At 49.8% G+C, this 24410-nt stretch overlaps 1 protein-coding gene across 9 annotated transcripts in view; it reads right to left on the bottom strand.

The window, feature by feature from the left end:
* ADGRG3 (adhesion G protein-coupled receptor G3) overlaps positions 1-24410 on the bottom strand; it is a 34998-nt gene that overhangs the window by 8185 nt on the left and 2403 nt on the right. For 4 of the 9 annotated variants that reach the window (XM_060131791.1, XM_060131794.1, XM_060131795.1 and 1 more), the window contains exons 1-11: positions 23620-23731; positions 19906-20068; positions 10248-10386; positions 8500-8646; positions 7549-7683; positions 6958-6997; positions 6682-6800; positions 6440-6552; positions 3493-3773; positions 3201-3294; positions 1640-1923 (exon numbers count right to left, since the gene is read on the bottom strand). In XM_060131791.1, coding sequence (XP_059987774.1) covers positions 1640-1923; positions 3201-3294; positions 3493-3773; positions 6440-6552; positions 6682-6800; positions 6958-6997; positions 7549-7683; positions 8500-8646; positions 10248-10386; positions 19906-20068; positions 23620-23671 — 1567 coding nt within the window. In that variant the 5' untranslated portion in view covers positions 23672-23731. Of the gene's footprint in view, positions 1-226; positions 898-1639; positions 1924-3200; positions 3295-3492; positions 3774-6439; positions 6553-6681; positions 6801-6957; positions 6998-7548; positions 7684-8499; positions 8647-10247; positions 10539-19905; positions 20069-23619; positions 23732-24070; positions 24256-24410 lie in introns of those variants that run through there. The other 5 variants (XM_060131790.1, XM_060131793.1, XM_060131789.1 and 2 more) reach the window with 5 other exon arrangements.

The following is a 24410-nucleotide window of genomic DNA, read 5'->3' as shown; positions in this document are numbered from 1 at the left end:
ACCAAATAGATAACTTGAGAATGAAATCCAGAGTCCTCGAAATAAAATCTATACACACAGCTATCTCATAAAAGAAAGACCGAAATGAAGGAATTTTCAGACATGCAAGACAACTACCACTGCCCCTCTTATAGAGGATTATTGCAGGATGTGCTTCAGCAAGAAGAAAAGGGAAGATGTGAGGTATGAAAATTGTAGTAAGTACAGAAATTGATAGAAAAGTAAAAATCTTTGTGTTTCTTTAAAAGAAATGTAGAACTAAAACCCTACACAACAATAAAAAATATTGAGAAGAGTTCAAGGGCAGTTAAAGTGGGCTGAGGGCTCTGTTTGGGAAGAAGAGAGAAATACTGAGTTACACTCAGTTGAAATAACTCAGTGCGGTGAAGTGTTCAGACTTAACTATGATGGGTAACCTCAGAAAGGATAATGACATAATCCACAGTTTCAAGGTGCATCCCTCTCCAAGCCGTAACCCCTGGGAATTTTCAGAGGTGGACTCATAATTCTTCATCTGGGGACAGTCTCCGGTGGCCTAATAATAACGACTTCTGTTGTTGTTAACATAGTTCCCACATATTGAAGGCCTCCTGTATTACACACACACATTATCTCAGTTATTCATCATGAAATCTGGCAAGAAAAGTACTGGAATTATCCCAGCTGTACAGGTGACTGGATCAGAGGAGCTGAGTGACTTGCTGGGGTGGTGAGTGGAGGTGGGATTTGAACCCCGGTCTGCTTGTCCCCAAGTGCTGCCAACCATGGTGCCATGTAGTCTTGTGAGGCACTGGGAGCCAGCCCTGTTGTTGTGGGCTTGCACCTGCTGGATCTAGGACCCCTCGGTTCCTAGTAACTCCTTGTCATTCCTCTCTTCACAGTCAGGCTGTGATGCTTCTTTAAGTTGCGTGTATGAAACAGAGGTATGAGGAACAAAGAGGACAGGTGCGGGTGGGGAAACCGTGTCCCACATGCACCCTGGGTGCCTGCCCCTTTGCTGGGTATCAGAGAAAGAACCCCGCGGGAGCAGGGAGCAGACGTAGCAAGCATTTCCTCCACTAACCATTTGCTTCCTGCCTTCACAGCCCCTTAGAAATTCTGTTCGTGTCACATCGCCTTCACATTACATGATCCTGCCCTCCTGGTCACAGATGATTGGACCAGACATGGACACCTGACCCAAGATGGCCCAGTCAGATCCTTGACTCTCCTAAGAACATGAAAGAGACTGAAGCAGACCATGGTCACTAGACTTGGAAGGTCACATAGGGATGAGGGGGCCATATTGGGCAGCCAGTTGGGGGCCATGGGTAGGAATGGGCCAGTGGAGAGAAGAATGAAGAAGCTTCCACAGAGAGAAGGTGAGAGACTACGTGTGACTCCAGAGAAAAAGATGGGAAAGTATCTGCTTTGGTTTGGGTGGCTTTTCCTGACCCTGCTACCAGCTCCCGTGAGGTCAGCCAGCCTTCCTGCCCTGGGGTCCTTGGGAGAGCCTTGGATATTTAAAATCAGTGCCCTGGACTTGAGCGAGCCTGAGTAGAATCCTGTTTCTTGCCATCTACCCCCTCCCCCCAAAGCCCCCCAACACCCCCTGGTGCAGGCGAGGCAGCTCGTCACCTCCCTGGCCCAGGAGCCTCACCTTGCAGAGATGTGAACAGTGCAAAGACGTAGGTGGTGGACAGGCCTAGGGGTGTGAGGATGGCCAGCCCCCAGCTCACGCCCACCAGGCTCGAGAGGCCCAGCAGGGTGAGGACCCCCTTCCAGTGCTGCCGCTTCTCCTTGCCCGCTGTGGCACTCGACAGAGTGAAGATCTTCAAGGCCACCAGGCCCAGGACCACGGCGCTGAAGAGGAAGGTGATGAGGAAATAGCCGTGGACAGTGGCGTAGAGCGCAGAGGTGGCAGTTTTCTCACAGAACCAGCACCTGGAGGAGGCGGATGGCCGTTAGGACCAGAGGAAGTCTCCTGAGAGCAAGCCCTGGGCTGTCTCCCTGCCAGATCTTCTCTGACCAAAAAGATGCCTTCTCCCATCTCCACCCATCCATTCCCCACTCTCCCGGGGGAGGGGCTGTCACGAGGCTCCAGGCTGCTGTCTCTTTAGACCAGTGAGTGTAAAAGGCCAGTTCTGTCCCAAAGACATGTTTCGTTCACCCCACATTATGTTGTGAGAAAAAAAAAATTGAATTAATGACCACCTTTTAAAAGTGAAATGTTTGGCATAAACATCCAAATTTTTTTTTTTTTTGGCCACGCCACACAGCGTGTGGAATCTTAATTCCCTGAACAGGGATTGAACCCAGGCCCTGGCAGTGAAAGCACCAAGTCCTAACCACTGGACCGCCAGGGAATTCCTGAAACATCCAGATTTCTGCTTCTCTTGTAAAACCATACAGCTGGCAGCTCTGTGGATGCCCTCCGGAGGGACAGTAGTCAGCTGCCCATTAGACTGGCACGTGATTGCCAGTCTGTCGCTGCGCCCACCCAGGCCGCTGCGTGTACTTATGTTCCCTGCCTGGCCCCTGGGACCCTGCATTTGAGGCCCTGGGGACAGGACCAAGGCCCCACCAGCTCTTCTTAGCACAGAACCATGGGCCTCAGGCAGGTACCCTGGGAGAGGCTCAGCTCAGCTCCCCTGTTCCCTGCACTGCAGGAGTGAAAGCCCAAAAGAGCCTGTGGATCAGTCCCCCATTGTACAGATGAGGAGACCGAGGCTCTGGAAGGGGACAGGCTTGCCCAAGGTCACACAGCTACTCAGAGACAGAGTCTGGGTGGAATCAGGGCTGCTGCAAATATTGGGCAGGTTGTGCCCTGCACAAGGGCACCTGGCTGGGGGGCAGGTGGGGGCTGAGATCCAACTCACCCTCCACTCACCAGGCTGAGCACCTGGCATGGCAGGTCAGAGGGATGGGGGGGGTACCTTTTAAAATTTGCCCAAAGGTGCTATATAGGCTGTGGTGACCCAGGCTAGAGCAAGGCATCCTGCCTCCTGGTCCGGTTCTCTCTCCTTCTCACCCCCTCTCTCATTGTACTTGCTCTCTCTGGGCCTCAGTTTACCCCTGCAGGCCGTGCGCTAGCTGGATCTGAGGATCCTTTGCTTTGACTTACTCGTCTCTCTTCCCAGGATTCCCTCCTCTCCCCACCTCCACCTCCTTCTGGCCCCCAGGACCCTGAGGCCACCACAGCTTCCACAGCCAGCACTCACAGCTCCAGCGTGGTGGTGTTCTTCTTGTCACGGATGGCGTAGGGGCCATAGCTGTTGGCGCTCCCAGTGCCGATGACTATTAGGGCAGGCAGGCCTGGGGGCAAGGGGAGGAGGAGGTATGGCATTGCTGGGGCTCCCTTGGCACGTCCTCCTCCAAATCCCCCTCCAGCTGTCCATCCCTCGAGCTCTGAGCCAATCAGAGAGGGAGCTGCCCCTCCCTCGCCCCAGGCTGGTCCCCTTGCTGCGTCTTCCAGAGTCAGCCATCCCCTCTGCCCGGCCAAGCGGCACCTACCCCAGCCCACGAGGCTCAGCTTCAGGAAGTAGTGCCCGAAGTAGGTGTTAAAGACCTTGATGACGAGCAGGTAGAGGTGGAAGGCTTCCAGGCCCATCCAGGTGAAGGCACAGAGCAGGAAGTAGTGGAAGACGGCCCCCCGGGCCCAACAGGCAGCATCGGACCCCTTCAGGCCGTACCCCACATTGATGAAGAAGGCCAGATTCAGGAGAAATAAGCTGACGCTCAAGGCCACGTGGATCTTGGGGACGTCTTCGGAGTTCAACTTCTGCCGGGAAAACCTGGGGCGAGAAGGGCCAGTGAGAGGCTGCAAGGGGGCACCCAGGCCTCTCCGTCCGATCACCTCTGTTCCATCCCTGCCAGCAACCAGCGTGTGAGAACATTCCAGTTCAAGTCCACGAGCCCTCTCACGACCCGTAGGGCCCTGTGGATTCTGGATCCTGTTGGCTTCATCCCTTGACTCCACGCTTGAGCCAAACTACCTAATTGGCAATTCCCTAAATGCGTTCTGCTTCTCTACGCCTCCCGGACTTGCCCACACTCTTCCCTCTGCTCTCAATGCCGTTCCCTGCTTCACCTTCAAAATCCCCCTTGGGTGTTTCTTTCTGGGAAGGCTGTCTCTGAACGTCACTTATCCCAGGCTTATTTGGAAGTTTCCCAGGAGTGGGCGCAGCGTAACTCTCCACCCACCCCTTATTTCCGTCTCTCCCCAGGCTTTGACCTGGGGCCTAACACAATAAGCAGGAGGAAGCCCTGCATTGGTTGAGTGAGTGGGCAGACAGGGCATGGATGTATGAAGCCTAGAACTTAGTAGGGAGGGGGAGGCTCAGAGAGGAACAGGGACTCAGAGTCACAGCACAGGGCAGGGGCTCCAGACTCCCAGTCCAGGGCTTCTTCCCAGGGCTCACTTCCCCCTCTGTGGAGTTCCCACTGCGAATTCCTAGCAAATCAGCTCCCGAAGGACTCTCACTGGAGGGGTGGGAGCTCAGGGCTGCCTGGAGCGGGCGTGAGGGATAATGTCCACCTCACCTGAGATGCCAGGCCCCGCCCCTGGGAGAGGTTGACGGCTCCTCCTGGTGCTCCGAGCCCGTCTCACAGGGTCCAGCAGTGCAGCCAGCTGGCAAGTCATGCTCAGCTTGTATTCGGCCAGGGCTCGGGGGATGCGGGCAGGGCCGGCACCACTTACACTCACGGTTCGGTCCGAGATGGAGTGGGCGGGGCTGGTGGGGGCCTCAGCCCAGGGCCAGACAGTGCCAGCATGTGCAGGAAGGCAGTGGGAGGGCCCCAGACCGGGAGTCAGGAGACCAAGGGCTGCTCCAGGCCCGTCGTGGGTCGGGAGGCCAGCCGTGGGGCTGCTCCCACAGGCTTCTTGAGGCTGGCAGTTCCTGTGGCTCCCTCCGCCATGGCCGGGGTCTGGGCACAGGCTGCAGTAGCCTCTGATGTTTCTGCTCCTCCTTCTTCCAGAAACAGCCCCAGGTTTCCCTTGGGAGCACCCTTCCCCACTCTCAGCCATGCACTCTCAAACCCAAGAGCAGGCACTAGGGTGGCCTGACCAATCAGTGTAATTCATCCTTTCACCACAGTGGCGTGTTCAGTCATGGGCACATGGTCTAAGTTAGACCAGTATAACTCAACTCTGGTATACATGGGATAAAACTGCATAGACATATATACACACACACACACAGGACATGCACAGGGTCAGCTTCCTTGGTGTATGACCTCTGCAGGTCCCTGCACTCAGAAGGGCCCTATGCTCGTTTTAATGCTCTGCTGTCACCATCTTGAAATTCTTAATAATTTTTGAGCAACGGGCTACATATTTTCATTTTGGACTGGGCCCTACAAATGATATAGCCAGTCCTGTGTGCGTGTGTGGACATGCGCACACACACACAATTGAGTGCATGTGGAAAATGGTGAAAACTGAATGAGCTCTGTAGTCTTGTTAGCAGTGCTGTACCAATGTCAATCTCCTGGTTTTATATTGTACTACAGTTATAGAAAATGTCATCACTGAGGAAAGCTGGATGAAGGAACCATGGGACTCTAGGTACTATTTTTGCAAGCTCCTGTTAGCCTATAATTATTTCAAAATAAAATTTTTTAAATTTATTTATTTATGTATTTTTACTTTTGGCTGCATTGGGTCTTTGTTGCTGCGCGTGGGCTTTCTCTAGTTGCAGCGAGCAGGGGCTACTCTTCGTTGTGGTGTGCAGGCTTCTCATTGAGGTGGCTTCTCTTGTTACGGAGCATGGGCTCTAGGTGCGCGGGCTACAGTAGTTGTGGCATGAGGGCTCAGTAGTTGTGGCTCTTGGGCTCTAGAGTGCAGGCTCAGTAGTTGTGGCGCACGGGCTTAGTTGCTCCGCGGCATGTGGGATCCTCCCGGACCAGGGCTCGAACCCGTGTCCCCTGCGTTGGCAGGCGGATTCCTAACCACTGTGCCATCAGAGAAGTCCAATAAAGTTTTTTTAGAAACTTCAATTCTGGGCCTTAGTTTAGAATATTAGCTGTCCAGGCAGCTAAGAAGCTATGATGCAAGCCTGGGGCTCCCCAAGGCCCCTGAGTATGGAGAAGTTGCCTGACATGACTGACAAAGGAGAAAGCAAAGTTTTGAGAATCAGAGGGACACCAAGTCCTGGGGACATCTTTTGAGCCCCTGGATCCAACATCACCTGAAGTGAGCTCACCTTGGGCTTTTCAGTTCTGTGAACCACACATTACCTATTATGTTTAAGCCAATCTGAGTTGAGCTTCTGCCACTTGTAACTGAAATAGCCAGACTCATTTCAACCTCCAATCCCATTTTATAGGTGAGGAAACGGAGGTTTGGAGAAAATATCAGTATAGTGCTGCATGACTAACACTACCCTGCTGGTTTCTACCCTGCCCTGCTGCCGCCCTTGAGGGCAGGAGGGAGATGTGGGGTGGGGATGGGGTGACCCACCTCAGGAAAGCGTAGAGGACAATGGTGAAGGCCAGGAAGATCATGGAGGTTCCGCAGCCAGCCTGGGAAATGCGTGTGAGGGTCTTTACGGTGACTTGGTCCAAGATCGGCCTCTGTGGACGATCCCCCAAATAAGAATCCTATCAGTTGGAGACCAGGCCAGGCAGCCTCCTCCCTGGGCCGGGAGCCTTGGCACTTCCAGAATTGCTAGGATGGCGGGGGGCGGGGTGGCGCGCCATTACCAGCAGCAAGGCGAAGAAGGTCAGGTGGTCACAGCGGCAGATGGTCCTATTGACTCCGACGTCTGTGGAGCAGCCCTTGGAAGCCCAGTCTCCTGACGACCCTGGGGAGGAGAGGGAGCCTAGGGGAGGGGCCGGGAATATAGGGAAGCAGAGGGGAGGGGAAGGCAGGGAAAGAGAGGAAAGAAAGAGGGGAGGGGCCCTGCGGTTGGAGTCCTGTCCCCTAAGGAGCCCTTACCCTCTGCCCATCTTACCCAGGGAAGATCCTCCAGGCCCTACCTTTAGTCACGTCCCAGAATACACAGCTGAGGGTCATGTTCTGAAACCAGAGGTTGGGAGTCGGGGCGAGGCAGGGGAAGTTGGGAGAGGGGAGAGGAGGGTAGGACGGGGAGGGGGAGAAGACAGTGTGCTCTGGGTCTCAGCACAGGCACGCATTAGGTAGAAGCAAGTCTCAGCCTGTGGTCACACACGAACGCGAAGCGTTTGATGTATCCTGGGTCAGCGCGTCGGGGGTGTGAAGAGGTGCGGGGCTGTGGCTGGCAGGGGCGCATGTCTGCAGGCACGTGCCTTTAGGGGAGCGTGTGTGTGGGCAGCCGTGCGCGTGCACGTGTGTTTGCCAGGTCCCCTGGGCATCTCTGTGAGCACAGGAGCGGAGGGTGTCGGGGAGGCATGTGGAGACATGCGTGCACAGGGTGGGCGTGTGTCCCTGGGCACAATTGTGTGTCTGGATTTGAATCCAGACCTATGTAAACCCAGGTGGATGTGGGAGCGTGGGGTGTGCAGAGTCCGTGTGTGTCTGCCCCTATGCCCAGGGGTGCCCACCCACATGTCTGCCCCTCAGGAGCTGCCAGGCCAGGGTGGGGGACTTACAGGAGGCTGGTGCTGGTGGGAGAAGGTGATCTCCAAAGGCTCAGCCAGGCCGGTGACGTTTATATGACCCAAACTCAAGCCCACCACGCGATTGTTCAACACGCTGCTGCCATCCTCTAGGCTGAGCCGAGGGCCCTGTGGAGGGACACGGGTGAGGCCAGGCTGCACGAGCGGCTGCCCCAACCCAGCCCTTCTCAGGGCTCCTGGGAGCCTCTAGGGCTTGTGGCCCTTGCCTGGAGGGCAAAGTCTGGGGCCGGGGGAACAGGGGGCAGGGAGTCATGGGCGACCTTCTTTCTGCTGCTCTCTGTAGTCTGCTCCAGCTGGGCCAGGGCGGGCCCTACCCTCCAGGCCAAACGGCTGCAAAGCCGTGTACCTGATGGCTCTCCATTGCTGGTCTCCAGGCCTCCTCCGCCCTCTTAACTGGAGTGCAGGCTTAGAAGGAAGATCAGCCGGGAAACGGAGGGCAGTGGTGCCTACAGGTGGGGCGCACCTGCCCACATCAGCACTCAGGGATACACATGTCCCCATGGGAGTGGAGACACACCTCTGGGGACACGCCTGGTACAAATTTGCAAGGGCCTGGGTACACTTGCTCATGTGAACATGGTCACACCAGCACACGTGATTACGTGCGCACCAGGAATAAGGAAGGAGATACATGTTTGTGCGTGCACGAGGCCACACAGGGGTCATGAACACACTCGGGATACACACACAGGAGTCCAAGGGCACAGGTGTGGGCAGTCCAAACAGCGGAGCGTGAATAACCGGCGTGAGCCCGCAGTCCACAGACCCTAGAGACGGGGGTCTGGGATGGCCTCGGCTGCTTTAGGCACCCTCCAGAGGCTCCTCACCTCCTCCATCCCCATCGGGCCCCTCAGCAAAGACTCCAGAGAGGGCAAGCATGCTTAACCAAGCATGGAACCTCAGCCACCCTGAGCCTCTCCTCACCTTGAAGACATTCCCTGAACCAATATCCAGGATGGTTATGGCCAACCGAACCATTGGCCTGCTGCCCTGCAAGGATCCAAAAAGGCTCCTGGGCAGCCGGACTCTGTCAGTGTGCCGGTGCTCGTCCTCTGTCACCTGCTTCGGAATCTGCAACCACAGACCCAGCCGCTCTGTCTTTCCCTGAGGAGCCCAGCCCCCAACACAGGTCCTGCCCACACCTCCCCCAGGTGGAAGGAGAAACAGGCATGCTGGGTGGTGGGGCAGCACTGAGGACCGAGGACAGCTCTGAGAGGCAGGACACCTGGGGGCACGGTCCTAGCCCTGCTCTGTCCAGGCTGTGAGCTCCTGGCCAAATCACAGCCCTTGTGGAGCCTCGGTTTTCCCAATATGGAGAATGGAGCCAGTAAGATGCCCGCGCGGCCACCCATCAGGTTGAAAGTGGGCTGTGAAGGGGCGACACCTGGACAGGTCAGTTTGCAAGTGTTAGAGAGGGTCAGTTGTGGTGCTTTTGGCCAGGGTCCTGACCCCCGTTGTGCTGACATACGGCTATGGGGACAGTGTCTATTTTCCAACTCAGAGATAAATGGAAAGCGTAAGGCCATCAGGAAGGGAGACAGCAAGGGCCGAGAGGGAGGACACAAGAATTCACACTGAATGTGATACCCACCCTCACCCAACAACAACACATTTTGTAAAAGCTAAGAATGGTCAAAATATTAAACTAAATTTTACTGATAGTTGCGAAGCGTGTTTTGTTCATTCTCTGACCTCATTGCTCCCCCTGGGACTGTAACCTGGTCCCACCTGGTCCTGCCTCAAAAGCATCCCATGGGCATTGGAACAGGGGGCGCTAAGTGTTGTAGCCGAGAGCCTCAACTTTCTGCTTCCCAATCCAGAACCTTGTCAAAAGGACATGTGGTTGATTTCACAGGCCGGTGCCTACCCCACGCAGAGGGCTCAGCTGCTGGGGTGACGTGATAAAGGGTTGAGAAAGGTCCCGTCCATCTTCCATCTCCCCTTCTCCAGGCAGACCTAAAATCCCTCCACGATAGACCACTTCCCTGCTGCCCAAACTTCCACCCTCAGCTTTATGCCTTAAGTGAGGCTGTGCCCTTGCTGCACCAAGCATTCCCGGTGAGTTATTTCATTTGCTCCCTCTGACAACCTTGAAAGTGGGCAATACCATCCCCATTTTACAGATGGGGAAACCAAGGCTCAGAAAAGTTAGGTAATTTGCCCAATATCACAATAGCTGGTAAGGGGCGGAACTGGGATTTGAATCCAGACCTATGTAAACCCAGAGTCTGCCCGTTAACCCTTTGCAGCACCTCTACAAGTGCCTTTACCTGGTTTCTAATGTGTCCCCTGGTGGAAGAGTTCAAGGGAACCTCAGACTTTGGAGGAGCCTTCGAGCTCATTTTACAGATGAGGACTCAGGGGCCCAGAGAGGGGAGGGGATTTCCTGGAGGACACCTAATCAGGTGGTGGGAAGTCCAGGGCTAGAATCCTGACTCTCGATTCGGTGATCTTCTGAAGGTCTCATCCTAGCACCCTGGGTAATATATTACCAGGATCCACTCAACCAATTAACTCACAGCACCCATTAGCCAGGTGGCAGAGAACTACTAAATGGGACATGGGAAGGATAACTGTTGATGGGCACCAAGCACAGACCATGACTCTCAGAAAAATATGCCTGAGGAAAGTAGGACCAGGACCAGCCAGTGGGGATGGGGGGAAGCCTTCACCTGAGAGGGGGTCAGAGAGAAGTGCAGGTCTTCTGAGATGTTGGTGTTGATGTTCTTGACAAGAGCCTTCAAAAAATCCATATTCACTGTCTCTGTCAGACTCTTCTCCACCAGATGGATCTCATAGTTCAGCCAGTATCTACAAGGGAAGATAGGGTCTTGCAGGCTGAGTTACCCGCTCACCTGGTCCACTCACCTGGATGACGGGAGGAGAGATACCATGCGCAGCAATCATCAGGCTCCTGGTGTAGGAGAGGTGGCCCAGAATATCAAAGGGAAGACCCTGGGATGCTGCAGGAGGAGAGGGGTGGCACGGGAGTGATTCATGCTGGTTCTGAGGGATTCCGGAGCCAGTGGCCCCTCTGAGTATTTTATGTATTTCTCTTTTTTTGTAACAAAATACATTACAATGTACTTTGTATTTTATGTATACATGTATACATAAAATACAAAATAAAATAAAATACAAAATGTATTTTATAAACTACAAAATATATTTTAATCATTTTAAAGTGTGCAATTCAGTGGCATTAAATACATTCACAATGTGTGAAACCATCTTTGCTATCTAGTTCCAGAACATGTCCATCACCTCAAAAGGAAACCCTGAACCCATTAAGCAGTTACTCTTCCTCCAGCCTCTGGCAACCACTAATCTATGAATTTTCTTATACTGGACATTTCATATAAATGGAATTATATGATATCTCGTCTTTTGTGTCTCGCTTCTTTCACTTAGCATGTTTTCAAGGTTAATCTATGTTGTAGCATGTATACGTATTTCATTCCTTTCTATGGATGAATAAAATTCCTTTGTATGCATATACCGTATTTTGTCTATACATTTAACCATTGATGGGCATTTGGATTGTTTCCACTTTTTGGCTATTGTGAATAGAGCTGCTTGTATTTACGTAAAAGCTTTTGTTAGAAGACTTGTTTTTAATTCTTTTGGGTGGATACCTAGGAGTAGAATTGCTGTGTTAATTCTGTTTAACTTCTTGAGGAAGTGTTAAACTGTTTTCCATAGCAGCTGCACCATTTTATATTCCCACCACCAATGAATGAGGGTTTCAGTTTCTCCAGATTCTTGCCAACACTTGATGTTTTTCACTTTGTTTTGTTTCATTTGCAATTATAGCCATCCTAGTGGGTGTGAAGTGGTATCTCACTGCAGTTTTAATTTGCATTTCTCTAGTGACTAATGATGTTAAGCACCTTTTCATGTGCTTATTGGTCTCTGTAAATCTTCTTTAGAAAAATTCTTCTGAGTATTCCAAACTGTGGGATGATCACTGTGTGGTGTGAGGGCTAACTCACATTTATTGAGTGCTAGATGAATACTGGGAATTCAGCCGTTGAAGACTTAGCTGTATGGGAACTGATTTATGGGAACTGAGCTGGTCTTGGAAACACATAATTTACACATAAAATAAACACAAATTTAATTGCCATTTGTTTTACCGCAGCCCCCTTGCCATGGGCTAGAAAGTTAGGGTGAGCAAAGTCCCCCTTCCCATCCACGTCCCTATCCTGGCGCTCTCCGTGGTGCTGAAACTTCTCTTTGGCCAGAGTCCCTTTTCCCAAGCCTGGGGTCCTAAGACTTGCTGCCCACCTTTTTAAAGCAATTTTAAACAGGTGAAGGCTGAGGTAGCAATGGTATAGAAGGGGAACAAGAGCAGATAGAGCCAGATCGAGGCTACTGGAAAGGAGTAGCTATGGAGGGCTTACCAGGGAAGCAAAAGGGAGGCTTTTATTTTGACATCATTTTTTGGAACACAGTTACCAAGGAATAAAACTCCAAGGAAACCACAGGAAAAAAATATTGTAAAATATAAAGAGTAAACCATGCAAATATGTGTAAACAAGATTGGATGGTTCAGGCAATTAGAACATTCATCCAGAAACAGTGGGTTGAGATTGTCCAAATCCATTGATTGAGCTATACCAACTGATACTAGTTTTTTATTTATCTTTTAAAAATCTAAATGAAGAAGTATTGTGATTTTTATTGTTACCAAATAAAATAGAGAATTGTATTTCACAATACATATAGTTCACCTCATGCACTTAAAAAATTCCTTGGCCTTACAAAACAGCCCATGAATTTATCTTCTTGAGAGAAGATTTCCTGATCTGGTTCTCAGAGCACTTAAAAAAATTGTTTTAGTTGTGAAAAGTAACATATATTCAAAAAGTTTAAACCATGGATGTACAGTTGCATTTTTTTTTTTTTTTTTCTGTATGCGGGCCTCTCACTGTTGTGGCCTCTCCCGTTGCGAAGCACAGGCTCTGGATGCGCAGGCTCAGTGGCCATGGCTCACGGGCCCAGCCGCTCTGTGGCACGTGGGATCCTCCCGGACCGGGGCACGAACCCGTGTCCCCTGCATCGTCAGGCAGAATCTCAACCACCGCACCACCAGGGAAGCCCCTACAATTGCATTTTTAATTATAAAGTTGACACCAATTTAAGGATCATCTTCTTTGTCTGATATTGATTTAGCTATTCAGATATGTTTTGGTTCATGTTTGCATGATACATTTTTTCATTGTAAGTGGTGTGAGGTTCAACAACTTGTCTTTTACCTTGGAGGGCATATATTGATATTCTCTAGTCCTCTGAATGTCCAGGAGATCCACTGAGGTGATGGGACCCTGAATTCTTGTGAAGTTTGTCCCTTACCCTCTAGTTCACATATGTCTTCCTAAGGCATCTTCACAACTTGCCACTTTCTGCTCATCAGATCTAATCAGCATAATGTTGTCAATACAGTGGACTCTGTAGAATGTCAAGATAAATGAGTTCTCTGTGAACTATCTTATGACAGCAATGAGACGTGACGTAACCCCGAGGGAACACTGTGGCTGTATACTCTTGGCTCTGCCAAGTAAAAGCAAACTACTTCTGGCAGTCCTTGAAAAATTGTATGGAGAAAAAGACATTAGCCACGTTATAGCTGTATACCAATTGTGAGGGGCTGTGTTGATTTCTTTGTGTAAACATACTCATCTGGGACAGTAGCTGCAATTAGACTCACCACCTGATTAAGTTAATGACGGTCCATAGTCATTCTCCAAGATCCACCTGACTTCTGGTGAGTTAAATGGAGTTAATAGGTATCACCATCACTCCTGCTTCATTAAAGCCTTTCACGGCAGCATTAATCTCTACATTTCCCCCCAGCAACGTCGTTTGTTTCTGGTTTACTATCTCAATGGGAAGAAGACATTCCAGGAACTTCTATTTGGCTGTTCAATGAAATGCCCTCCCAAATGCAATGCAATGAACAAAGCATAGTCTTTTTAATAAATAGTGCCGAAACCACTAGATATCCAAATGCAAAATGAGAGTAATAATATAAAGTTAGACATTTACCTCACACTGTGCACAGAAAATGAACTCCAAATGCAAAATGAACCTAATTATAAGAGCTAAAACCATACACATAGAGAAGAAAACTTAGAGGAAAACTTTTGTAATCGTGGGCTAAATGAACATTTCTTTGATATGTTTTAAATTTAAGTTGGATTTTATCAAAATTAAATGCTTTTGATCTTCAAAAGACATTAGGAGGAAAATGAAAAGACAAAACATGTACTGGGAGAAAATACATATTTGCAAATCATACGTCTGATAAAGGACTTGTATCCAGATTACGTACAGAATTCTTAAAGCTCAATAATAAGAAGACAACCCAATTTTTAAAAAGAGGGGAAGAGGGGCTTCCCTGATGGCGCAGTGGTTGAGAGTCCACCAGCCGATGCAGGGGACACGGGTTCGTGCCCCGGTCCGGGAAGATCCCATATGCCACGGAGCGGCTGGGCCTGTGAGCCATGGCCGCTGAGCCTGCGTGTCCGGAGCCTGTGCTCCGCAACGGGAGAGGCCACAACAGTGAGAGGCCCACGTACTGGGAAAAAAAAAAAAAAAAAAAAAAAAGAGGGGAGGATCTGAATAATCATTTCAGCAAAGAAAATACACCAGTGGATAATAAGCACATGAAAAGGTGCTCAACATCATTAGTCATTTGTCAAATGCAAATTAAAGTGAAATACTACCCACATTCAGTGGAATGGCTATAACCAAAAATACTGACAATACTGCAAAAATGTATTGACACTATAGCCCTTTTATACTGCTGATGGGAAAGCAAAGGATATAGCCACTTGAAGAATCAGTTTGGCAGTTTTTTATAAAGCTAAACATGGACTTCCTATATATACCAGCAATTCCATTCCTAGGTATTTACCCCAAAGAAATGAAAACGTATGTCCACAAAGACTTGAATTCAAATGTTCATGGCAGCATTATTTGTAATAACCCCAAATTGGAAACAATCCAAATGTTCATCAATTGGTGAATGAATAAACATGAAGTATGTCCCTACAATGGAATATTACTCAATGATAAAAAAGTAACAAATTATTGGGCTTCCCTGGTGGCGCAGTGGTTCAGAGTCCGCCTGCCGATGCAGGGGACGCGGGTTCATGCCCTGGTCCGGGAAGATCCCACATGCCGCGGAGCAGCTGGGCCCGTGAGCCGTGGCCGCTGAGCCTGCGCGTCCGGAGCCTGTGCTCCGCGGCGGGAGGGGCCACGGCAGCGAGAGGGCCGCATACCGCAAAAAAAAAAAAAGACTCAAGTATCACAAGGATGTGGGATAACTCAAACTCTCACACATTGCTGGTGGGAGTGTAAATGGATACAGTCACCATGTCAGTGCTTACCAAAATTCATCATGTACAAAAATGTTCATGGCAGCTTTATTCATAATAGCCCCTGTTATGGACTGAATGTTTGTGTCCCTGCCCCATCGAATTCATATGTTGCAATCCTAACCCCCAACGTGACAGTATTAGGAAGTGGGGACTTCGGGAGGTAATTCACTAGAGTAGAACCCTCATAAACGGGATAGTACCCTTATAAAAGAGACCCTGGAGAGCTCTCTCATCCTTCTTTCTGCCATGTGAAGGTACAAGATGTCTGCACTCTGCAGCCCAGAAGAGGGTTCTCACCAGAACCCAACCCCAATTTTAGACTTCCAGTCTAAAGAACTGTGAGAAATAAATTTGTTTTTAAACCACCCAGGCTATGGTACTTTGTTACAGCAGCCTGAACTAAGACAGCCCCAAATCAGAACAATGGAAATGCTCATCAACAGTAGAAGAGATAGTAAATAGTGGTATATTAATACTGCAGAATACTATATGGCAGCAATGAGGGCAAACTATGGATAGACTAAAGAAACCAAACAAAAAAAACAAAACAACAAAAAAAGATGAAACTCAGGCATACAGATGAGGGAAAGAAGACAGACACAAAAGAGTATGCACTACGTGATTCTATTTATAGGAAGTTTGAGAACAGGAAAAATCAATACTTGGTTATAGAACTTAAAATAATGGTTACCATGATGTGGCGCTGTTGATGGGGAAGGAGCATGAGGGACCCCTCTGTGAGGCTAGAAAAGTTTTATAACTTAATGTGGGTGGTAATTAAAGGATGTGTATATAAATATGTAAAATTTTGTTGATCTGTACCGTTAACATGTATGCATTTTGCTGTCATGTGTGTGTGTGTGTGTGTGTGTGTGTGTGTGTGTATATATATATATATATATATATATATATATATAAAATACCTCAAAATAGATTTTCTTGGAAAAAATTCAGGCTTTGGACTTCTGCTTCTGAGTAGGGTGGAGTTATTTGTGATGGATCAATGCTCTCACTGAGAACAAATAGAAAAGCTAGATATAATACAGAAATAATTTGTTTAACGCCATCAGAGAGCTGCTAAAGCAGAGAGGGGCTAAAATTCTGCAGAGGGAGCATCATAGAGAAATGAACTGAAAATCTGCTGTTGCTTTTCTTCCCCCGGGGACATGTGCTCATTCTAAGCATGTCCTTTGTCTAAGCATGGACAAAAGGCTGGGAATTTGAGCTTCATCTGAATAGAGGTCACTGTTGGTCATAAAAAATGCCCTGCTGGGCTTCCCTGGTGGCACAGTGGTTGGGAGTCCGCCTGCCGATGCAGGGGACACGGGTTCGTGCTCCGGTCCAGGAGGATCCCACATGCCACGGAGCGGCTGGACCTGTGAGCCATGGCCGCTGGGCCTGCGCGTCCGGAGCCTGTGCTCCGCAACGGGAGAGGCCACAACAGCGAGAGGTCCGCGAACTGCAAAAAAAAAATGCCCTGCTGTCACAATATGAATGAACCTCAAAAACGTGCTAAGTGAAGAAGGCCAGATGCAAAAGACAACATGTTGTACGGTTTCCTTATATAAAATGCCCAGACAGATCAGTGGTTGACTGTGGCTGGGTTTGGATTGCCAACAGGCACAAGAGCACTTTGTCAAGTATAAACAGGGCATTTGGTGGTCTTGGTGGTGGTGTTGGGGCGGTGCAGAGGGTGAAGAAATAAACCTGGGCACTCGAAGGGTCTCAAATGTACAGCTGATTTCTCCTCCAGACATTTTTCAGAATTGTGAGACTCTATATAGTCTGAGAGGCACTAGCTAAGCTGAAAATTCTGAAAAGTAAGAGTTTTCCACAGTATTTTACTTTCTTTTAGTGGATCATAGAGACAAACGTGAAAGATAAAGCAATAAATCTTTGAGAAGAAAACATCGAAGAGTATCTTCATGATCCTGGGGTAGCAAACATTTCCTAAATAAGACCCCAAAGCATTAACTATAACGTAAAAATCTGGTATATCACACTACATTAAAATTAAGAATATCTGTCTGTAGTCAAAAGACAACGCTAAGAGAATGCAGAGGCAATCCACAATGAAGGAGAACATATTCATGTGTATCTATTTGCAAAGACATGTAACCAGAATGTATAAAGAACCCCTAAAGATCACTCAGAAAAATTAAAACAACCCCATAAAACAAGCCAAAGACTTAAAAGGCCATTTCACAAAGAGGATATCAAAATGTCTAATAAATATATGAAAGATTAAGTTAAACTTAATCAGGCAAATATAATTAAAATCACCATATGATACAGTACAAACTTGCCAGAATGGCTAAAATGAAAAAGCAGACAATACCAAGTGCTGACAAGGATGTGAAGCAACTAGAACTATCACACACTGATTGTGGGAGTGAAATTTGGTTCAAGAACTTTGGAAAACTGTTAGGCAGTTTCTATTAAAGCTAATCACATGCCTGCCCTATGATCCAACAATTTCACTCCTAGGAATATACCTTACAGAAATACATACATTCACCAAAATACACGAACAAAAATATTTACGGCAACACTCTTTGTATAAGCCAGAAACTGGAGACCACCCAAATGTTACTATCCATCAACATAGTAGAATGGATAAATGAGGTATGTGATATATCTATAGCTATCTATATCCATCCATATCTGTCTATCTATCTATCTAAAGAAATATACCAAAATGAAAATAATGATTATCTCTGGATAGTAAGAAGGGGAATTTTCCACTTTCCTTCTTATAGCTACTTTCTAAATATTTTATGAAGAATAAAATTACTGGACTTCCCTGGTGGCACCGTGGTTAAGAAGCTGCCTGCCAATGCAGGAGACACGGGTTGGAGCCCTGGTCTGGGAAGATCCCACATGCCGTGGAGCAGCTAAGCCCATGCACCACAACTACTGAGCCTGCGCTCTAGAGCCGGAGAGCCACAACTGCTGAGCCCTCGTGCCACAACTACTGAAGCCCACACACCTAGAGCCTGTGCTCCGCAACAAGAGAAGCCACTGCAATGAGAAGCCCGCACACCACAACGAAGAGTAGCCCCCGCTCACTGCAACTAGAGAAAGCCTGCACGCAGCAACAAAGACCCAATGCAGCCAAAAATAAATAAATAAAATAAATTTATTAAAAAAATATATAAAATTACTTTTATAATCAGAAAGAGTCATGAAAATAAAGAACACTCAAATTTATTGAGTTCCTATTATTTGCTAATAACTTTTCCATGCATAATCTCCTTTAATCTCAACAACCACCCCAGGAGGAAGGTATAGGAGAGAGATCAAGAATAAAGGCTTTGCAACAGTAATGAAATGACAATGCTGGTAAGATAATGATAACAGCTAACGTGTCTGAATTATGTATTTAATCTTTGCAGTATTCTACAAGTCAGGTGTTATTTCAGCCCCATTTTACAGATGAGGAAACTGAAAGTTAACCTGTCCAAAGTCCAATTCCACTTTTGAGCACTGCCAGTCTGACCCTAGTCTGTATTACTGTACACCTCCCCTACTGCCCTCCAGACCTAGGTTCATGTTTGATTTTGCTACCTACCTGTTGTGTAACGTGGGCAAGTTATTTAACCTATGGGAGCCTTAGTTTTCTTATCTGAAAAAAGGGTTGATAACAGGACCTACCTCACAGGGTTGTAAAGGTAAAGGAGATAACTTGGTGAAGTGATAGAGTTGGGAACCAAGTCCACATCTTCTGATGTCAGAGCTCCTACTTTCCCCAAGGTGTTTAAGCCCTCCATAAGGCAGCACAAAGAGGAGCCTCCTGAACAGCTGCTTGGAGATCCGAAGCTCCCGGAGCAGCTGCAGGTACTCAGGGGAGCCTTTTCAGGCCACTGAAGTGATGGCACTCAATCAGATTGTTGTGCTAACACCAAGTCTGAGAACATAAACTTTTCACTCATTTTCTCCAACAAATATATACTGAGTGCATACAAGCCTGTCCTGAGTATCCCAGAAGAGGATGGGTAACTCTGATTGGAAGGGAGAGGAGGGGAGAAAGGCAAAGATCTTTTGAAGGTGACTCTTGGAGATGCTGTATTCCAAACCCCTTCCTCTCCCTTAATCCAGTATCTCTTGGTCTCTTGGTCTTATCAGTCTCTTGATCGCACTGATTCTACATCATTCAATGTCTCTGACCCATCCCTCCTATCCAGGTACACAGTGCCAATTGGTGGTGGTGCTGGTGGTTGTTCAGCCCTCACTCTTACCCAGACCACCACAGTTGCATCCTACCTGCTCACGTCTCTTGTCACATCACCACCCTCATATACTTCCCTGAAGCCTGAGCCATCTTTCTAAAAATGCAAAGTTGACTATGCTCTTCCTGTATTTAAAATATATCATTGCCCTGCCCCCTCCCGCAGTGGTATAGTTTACACAACCCTTCACACTTTGGTCCCTGCTTAGATTTCCAGTCCAACCCCCCCACCCAACCTCCCCATTGTTGCCTCCATCCCCAGCACTTTACTCTTTCACAGTTCAAAGCACTGTAGTTCTCCCTGTATCCCCTAACACTGCTTGAGTCCAATGGGAAATCTCCTATGCAGCCTTCAAAACCCATTGATGGGTGGCCTCATCTGTGAAGCCTTAGCAGATTTCCCTCCTTTGAGCTAACCTGGTGCCTTGTCTACCCTCTGTATGATCACACTCTAGAATCACCATCATTTGGGGCCATGTCTCTCCCTCTACAACTCCCAATGACAGGGACAGGGGCTAATTTCACCTCTGCATCCCCTAGATCATAGGGTCTTGGTGGTCAGGGGGGATGTGGGTGTCAAACAAGGTGGAAGGGTAAGATGAGAGCAGCATTTTCTGGGTCCAAAAGGGCTGATAGCTCCATCCCTTCTTAACAGCCTCCCTACTCCACCCCTGCCAGAGCCCCCAGATTCCTTCTCCATCTCAGAGGGCCCTTTACCTCTGCAAGTTTCCCAGATTGCAGGGTTCATTCCCTGACGGTGCACACGCTTTGAAGCACTTAGCAGTGTCCTTAAGGCCGAAGTTGTCAAATCGGATTGCATTGATGAGTCCTTTGCAGGGTTGTCTTGACTCCTCATGCATGGTTGCGGAATTCTTCTGATCTAAGAGAGGGATGCAAAGTGTGAATGGGCTGCATGGGAAGGCAGCGGGAAGGGGAGCTCAGGCTCCAGAGTCTGGTGGTGTGGACTACAACCCCAGCTCCATCCCTCTACGCTAACTGTGTGAACCTGAGCTGGACTCATACCCATCTCATTCTTTATATACTTGCATACTATCTCAGTATACGGGTGTTGTTATGCTTTTTCAATTGGTCCCCTGTTGGTGAACACTTAGGGTGTTTTTGTTTTGTTTCGTTTACTATTTTGAATAACGCTACTTACGTCTTTGTCAGCTTATGTTAAGAATTCATAGAAAACATTCCTATCCTTGAATTTCTGTATCAAAATGTATGAACTGGGCTTCCCTGGTGGCGCGGTGGTTGAGAGTCCGCCTGCCGATGCAGGGGACGCGGGTTCGTGCCCCGGTCCGGGAAGATCCCACATGCCGCAGAATGGCTGGGCCCGTGAGCCATGGCCGCTGAGCCTGCGCGTCTGGAGCCTGTGCTCCGCAGCGGGAGGGGCCACGGCAGCGAGAGGGCCGCGTACCGCAAAAAAAAAAAAAAAAAAATGTATGAACTTCTAAAAATTGCTAAGTATTATCGAATTTCCTTCTTAAAATGGCTACACCTATTTACACTCGCACCAAAAGTGGGCAAGAGTGACTATTTACCCACATGTTCACAGTCCTAGACTTTACCAAACTTTCAAATCTTTGCCAGTTTGAGGGGTAAAATGGAATTTCATTTTAATTTAAGAAGCAGTTTGAGCATCTATTTGTATGTCTTTTTCCATGGACGGCTTTCTTGTACCCTTTATGGGGGCAGTGGGGCTGGGTCTTGACAATCTGCACCTTTACGTTTCTGACTGGCCCACCAGGAACTGGGGGTGAAATGGGCAGGGAGACATTTACTTTTCATTTTTTCACACCCTTCTCCAGTGTTTGATTTTTTTAAAAAAATTATGCACAATATTACTTTCACATTAAATGAAACTAGTTAAATTTTAAGACAAAAATAAAATACACAGTAAAGATAATGGCAGACCAAAGTTAGGGTAAACGTAGGTAAAAAAATAACATTTTCAAGTGGATCTTATAATTAGCCCTATATGTGACAATGTTTGAAGTAGCTTGTAAAGGAACTTCAGTTTTCTGTTAGACTGTAAAGATATTCATGACATGTTTAATGGGAAAAATCACATGAGGGATGAGCATGTGCATAATAACATCCATGTTTGCTTTTTAAACAAAGGAGGGAGACAGAAAGAAGAGGGAAGGAAGGAGAAAGAGAAAAAGAGAAAAAGAGGGAAGAAGAGCAGAGAGGGGGAGGAAACTGTCAGCTCCGGGGAAGGCACCATCCTCTTTGTAATCCCAGCCCTCTGTATGCCTGAGGGGTCACACGTGGGTGCTGGGTGCAGGGGGCAACTCGGTGGGTGTTAACAGAGCCTCCCTCCTGGCCTGCCATGAAATTTCACAAGGGCCGTTGGGCTCGTGAAGTTCTTGGCAAGTACCTGGTGCAGAGAAGATTATGAAACTTCGTTTTTGCAATTATTTTTGGAAGACGTTAGAAGAGGCATTTAGCCCAGACAGGGAGAGCCTGACCCAGGCCTGTGTGCGAGAGGCCCTCCAGACCCACCCTACTCTTCTCCATCCCGCTCTGCCCCAGAGGTTGGCCTCCAAGGACCACCTCAATCTGGGTTCATACTGGGGGGGGTGAGGAGGTCAGAGGTCAGGGCAGTACTCGCCCCTCCCTAAGGCTCCCCACCAGTGGCCTGCTTCCCTCTGCCAACAAGCGTCTTGTCCCTTGTGCCAGCCCTGACACGTCCTTGGTAAAGTATCCCTTTATTAAAGAGTGTGTCTGCTTCCCTCTGGGCCCCCACCATGCCCTGGACTCTTTTGAAGCATCCCATCACTCTGCTAGACTGTGAGTCCCTTGAGGGCAGGGACCACATGGTATATAAGCACAGGGCCTGACACTGAGTAGAGGGCTCCACCAGCGCTTCTGGAATGAATGAATGAAAGAGAAAATGAACACATGGCAACTGCCCCAAAATGTCCACAAAAGAAGGAGCCTCGGGCTTCCATAGTGGCGCAGTGGTTGAGAATCCGCCTGCCAATGCAGGGGACACGGGTTCAAGCCCTGGCCTGGGAAGATCCCACGTGCCGCAGAGCAGCTAAGCCCGTGCACCACAACTACTGAGCCTGCGCTCTAGAGCCTGCGAGCCACAACTACTGAGCCCACATGCCACAACTACTGAAACCTGCGCACCTAGAGCCGGTGCTCCGCAACGAGAAGCCACTGCAAAGAAGAGCAGCCCGCTCACCACAACTAAAGAAAAGCCCACGCTCAGCAACAAAGACCCAATGCAGCCAAAAATTAATTAATTAATGAATTTTAAAAAAAAAAGGAGCCTTCCCTCTAGACATAAACCTCTCAGGGCTCCTCACACTGTTTAAACAGCTGAACCAGAGCACCCATCACCATAGGGTAAACTCCATCACTCGGGGGAGCCTTCAAGGCCCGACCAGAAAATTACATCTTTCGTGAGGGGCCCAGGGTCCTTATGAGATCGAGCAACAGCCACTAGTGGTTATGAAGTTAATTAATCCATCAGGTGTTGCCGCCATCCCGCTGGGACGGCCCGGCCATTTTTCACACTTTTTGGAGCCACAGACTAAACTTTGCTTTTCCCTGAATCTCCCAACATTTGAAGAGACGAGGGTATTTTTAAGCCCCAAAAAGAGGTCGGTCCGTACGCGCAAAGCCGTGTGACCGCATGCTGGACACACACAGGGGTGGGGGACAGGCACGCAGGCCACTCACTGAACCAAGAGCGAAACAGCAGGAGCAGGCAAGGCTCGGAGATGGGTGCACGGGGAGGACGCAGCTTCCTCTGCCCGAGGGCATCCCTGCAGACGGCACAGAGCGCCAGGGAGAGCTGGCCAGGTGGGCCAGGGGTGGGGCCGGCTTTCTTGGGAGCGGAACGGCAAGGGCCAGGCCTGGCGCCCTCGAGCTGCCTCTGGAGAACCACCGCCTGGCTGTGGGCAAGGCCGAGAGCGAAGGGTCAGGGAGGGCCTTGTTCTCGGCTTGGGTGACTGAGGACCAGGGGACCGCTGAGGAGACAAGGAGGGGAGCCGGCGTGACGGGGAACGGGGGTGGGCGGGGTGCGGGGAGGGCCGTGCAGGCCCGGCCTGGCCTCAGCCTCGAGGGTCCCAGCCGCCTTCCCCTGGAGCTCAGAGGCCAGCTGGAGAAGAATTTGTCCTGGGCCCACCCGTGTCCCAGAGCCAGGCCTGTCGGGGAGCCGCAGCCTGAGGGACGAAGTGTGGGCGCACCCCCGATGCTCTCCCATCTCCAGGGCGCTGTGGGGAAGCAAAGGGGACCTGAGACCAGTGCTGACCAAAGTTTATCGGGAGAGCAGGACTGACCCCGACGACAGAGGAGGTGCTACGGCCGTCAGCTGGGCTCCTCGGAGGACCTGCTCCAGACACGCCCTCCCTGTCCCCGACCCTTGGTCTCCCAGGCTTGGCCGGAGGGCGTAAGGGGCTGGCTGCTCACCTGAGGCCAGGTGCAGGAGGAGCAGGACTCCCAGGGCCCCGCGGGTCACCATCCCTGGCCAGCCTGGTCCACGCCCGCCGGAGCCCCGCAGCTGCACGTCCCGCAGCTCCCAGGCTCTAATGAGCCGGCCCCACCCCGCGCCGTGGCCGCAGCGTTGCCGCTTCCTGTGGCCCCGCCCACGCCCTTCCTGCTCCATGGCACCATCGGTTGGGTTGTGAAAGGTGAGTGTGTGCAACCGGGCAGTGTTCCTAGTCTCACCCCGCCCCATGACCACCTGCAGAGTGGGCCCGACTCGGCAGGAGCTGCTGAACCCACCCAGGGGTGCTGCTCCCAAGGCCTCGTCTGGATGGGTGCTGCGGGGCTGGGGTTCAGCGGCCACAGAGGCCTCTGCACCCAAGCAGGCCCCTGGGGAGTGACGGCGAGCCCAGGCTTTGGAGTCAGGAACTCTTACCTCAGATCCTCCTTTCACAAGCTGGGGGCCTCTCTGAGCCTCAGTTTCCTCCTCTGTAAAGCGCATATAGCAGTGCGGCTGCCCCCTAGGGCTGTGTTGGGGTTTGAGGAGACCGGTGGGCGCAGGGCCTAGCTATAGGGATGCGGATGAAGATGTGGAGAGTGTTCGCACTCCCTCATTCATGCCTGTGATTTGAACAAGACCAGGCTCAAGCCCACGCCTGCTGGGGTCCGGGAAGGAGAGGAGTCGTCTGGCCTGGAGGCCCCGCCCCCCCACCCAGCAGACTGAATAACAGGAGGGGCAGGATGGCAGGGCGGGGAGGGGGGGGGCCCGGAGCGTG

This window comes from Lagenorhynchus albirostris, chromosome 19 (assembly GCF_949774975.1).
Source record: "Lagenorhynchus albirostris chromosome 19, mLagAlb1.1, whole genome shotgun sequence".
Taxonomy (NCBI): domain Eukaryota; kingdom Metazoa; phylum Chordata; class Mammalia; order Artiodactyla; family Delphinidae; genus Lagenorhynchus; species Lagenorhynchus albirostris.
Note: the sequence above shows the minus strand (reverse complement) of the source record. Positions and strands in the feature narration are given on the sequence as shown.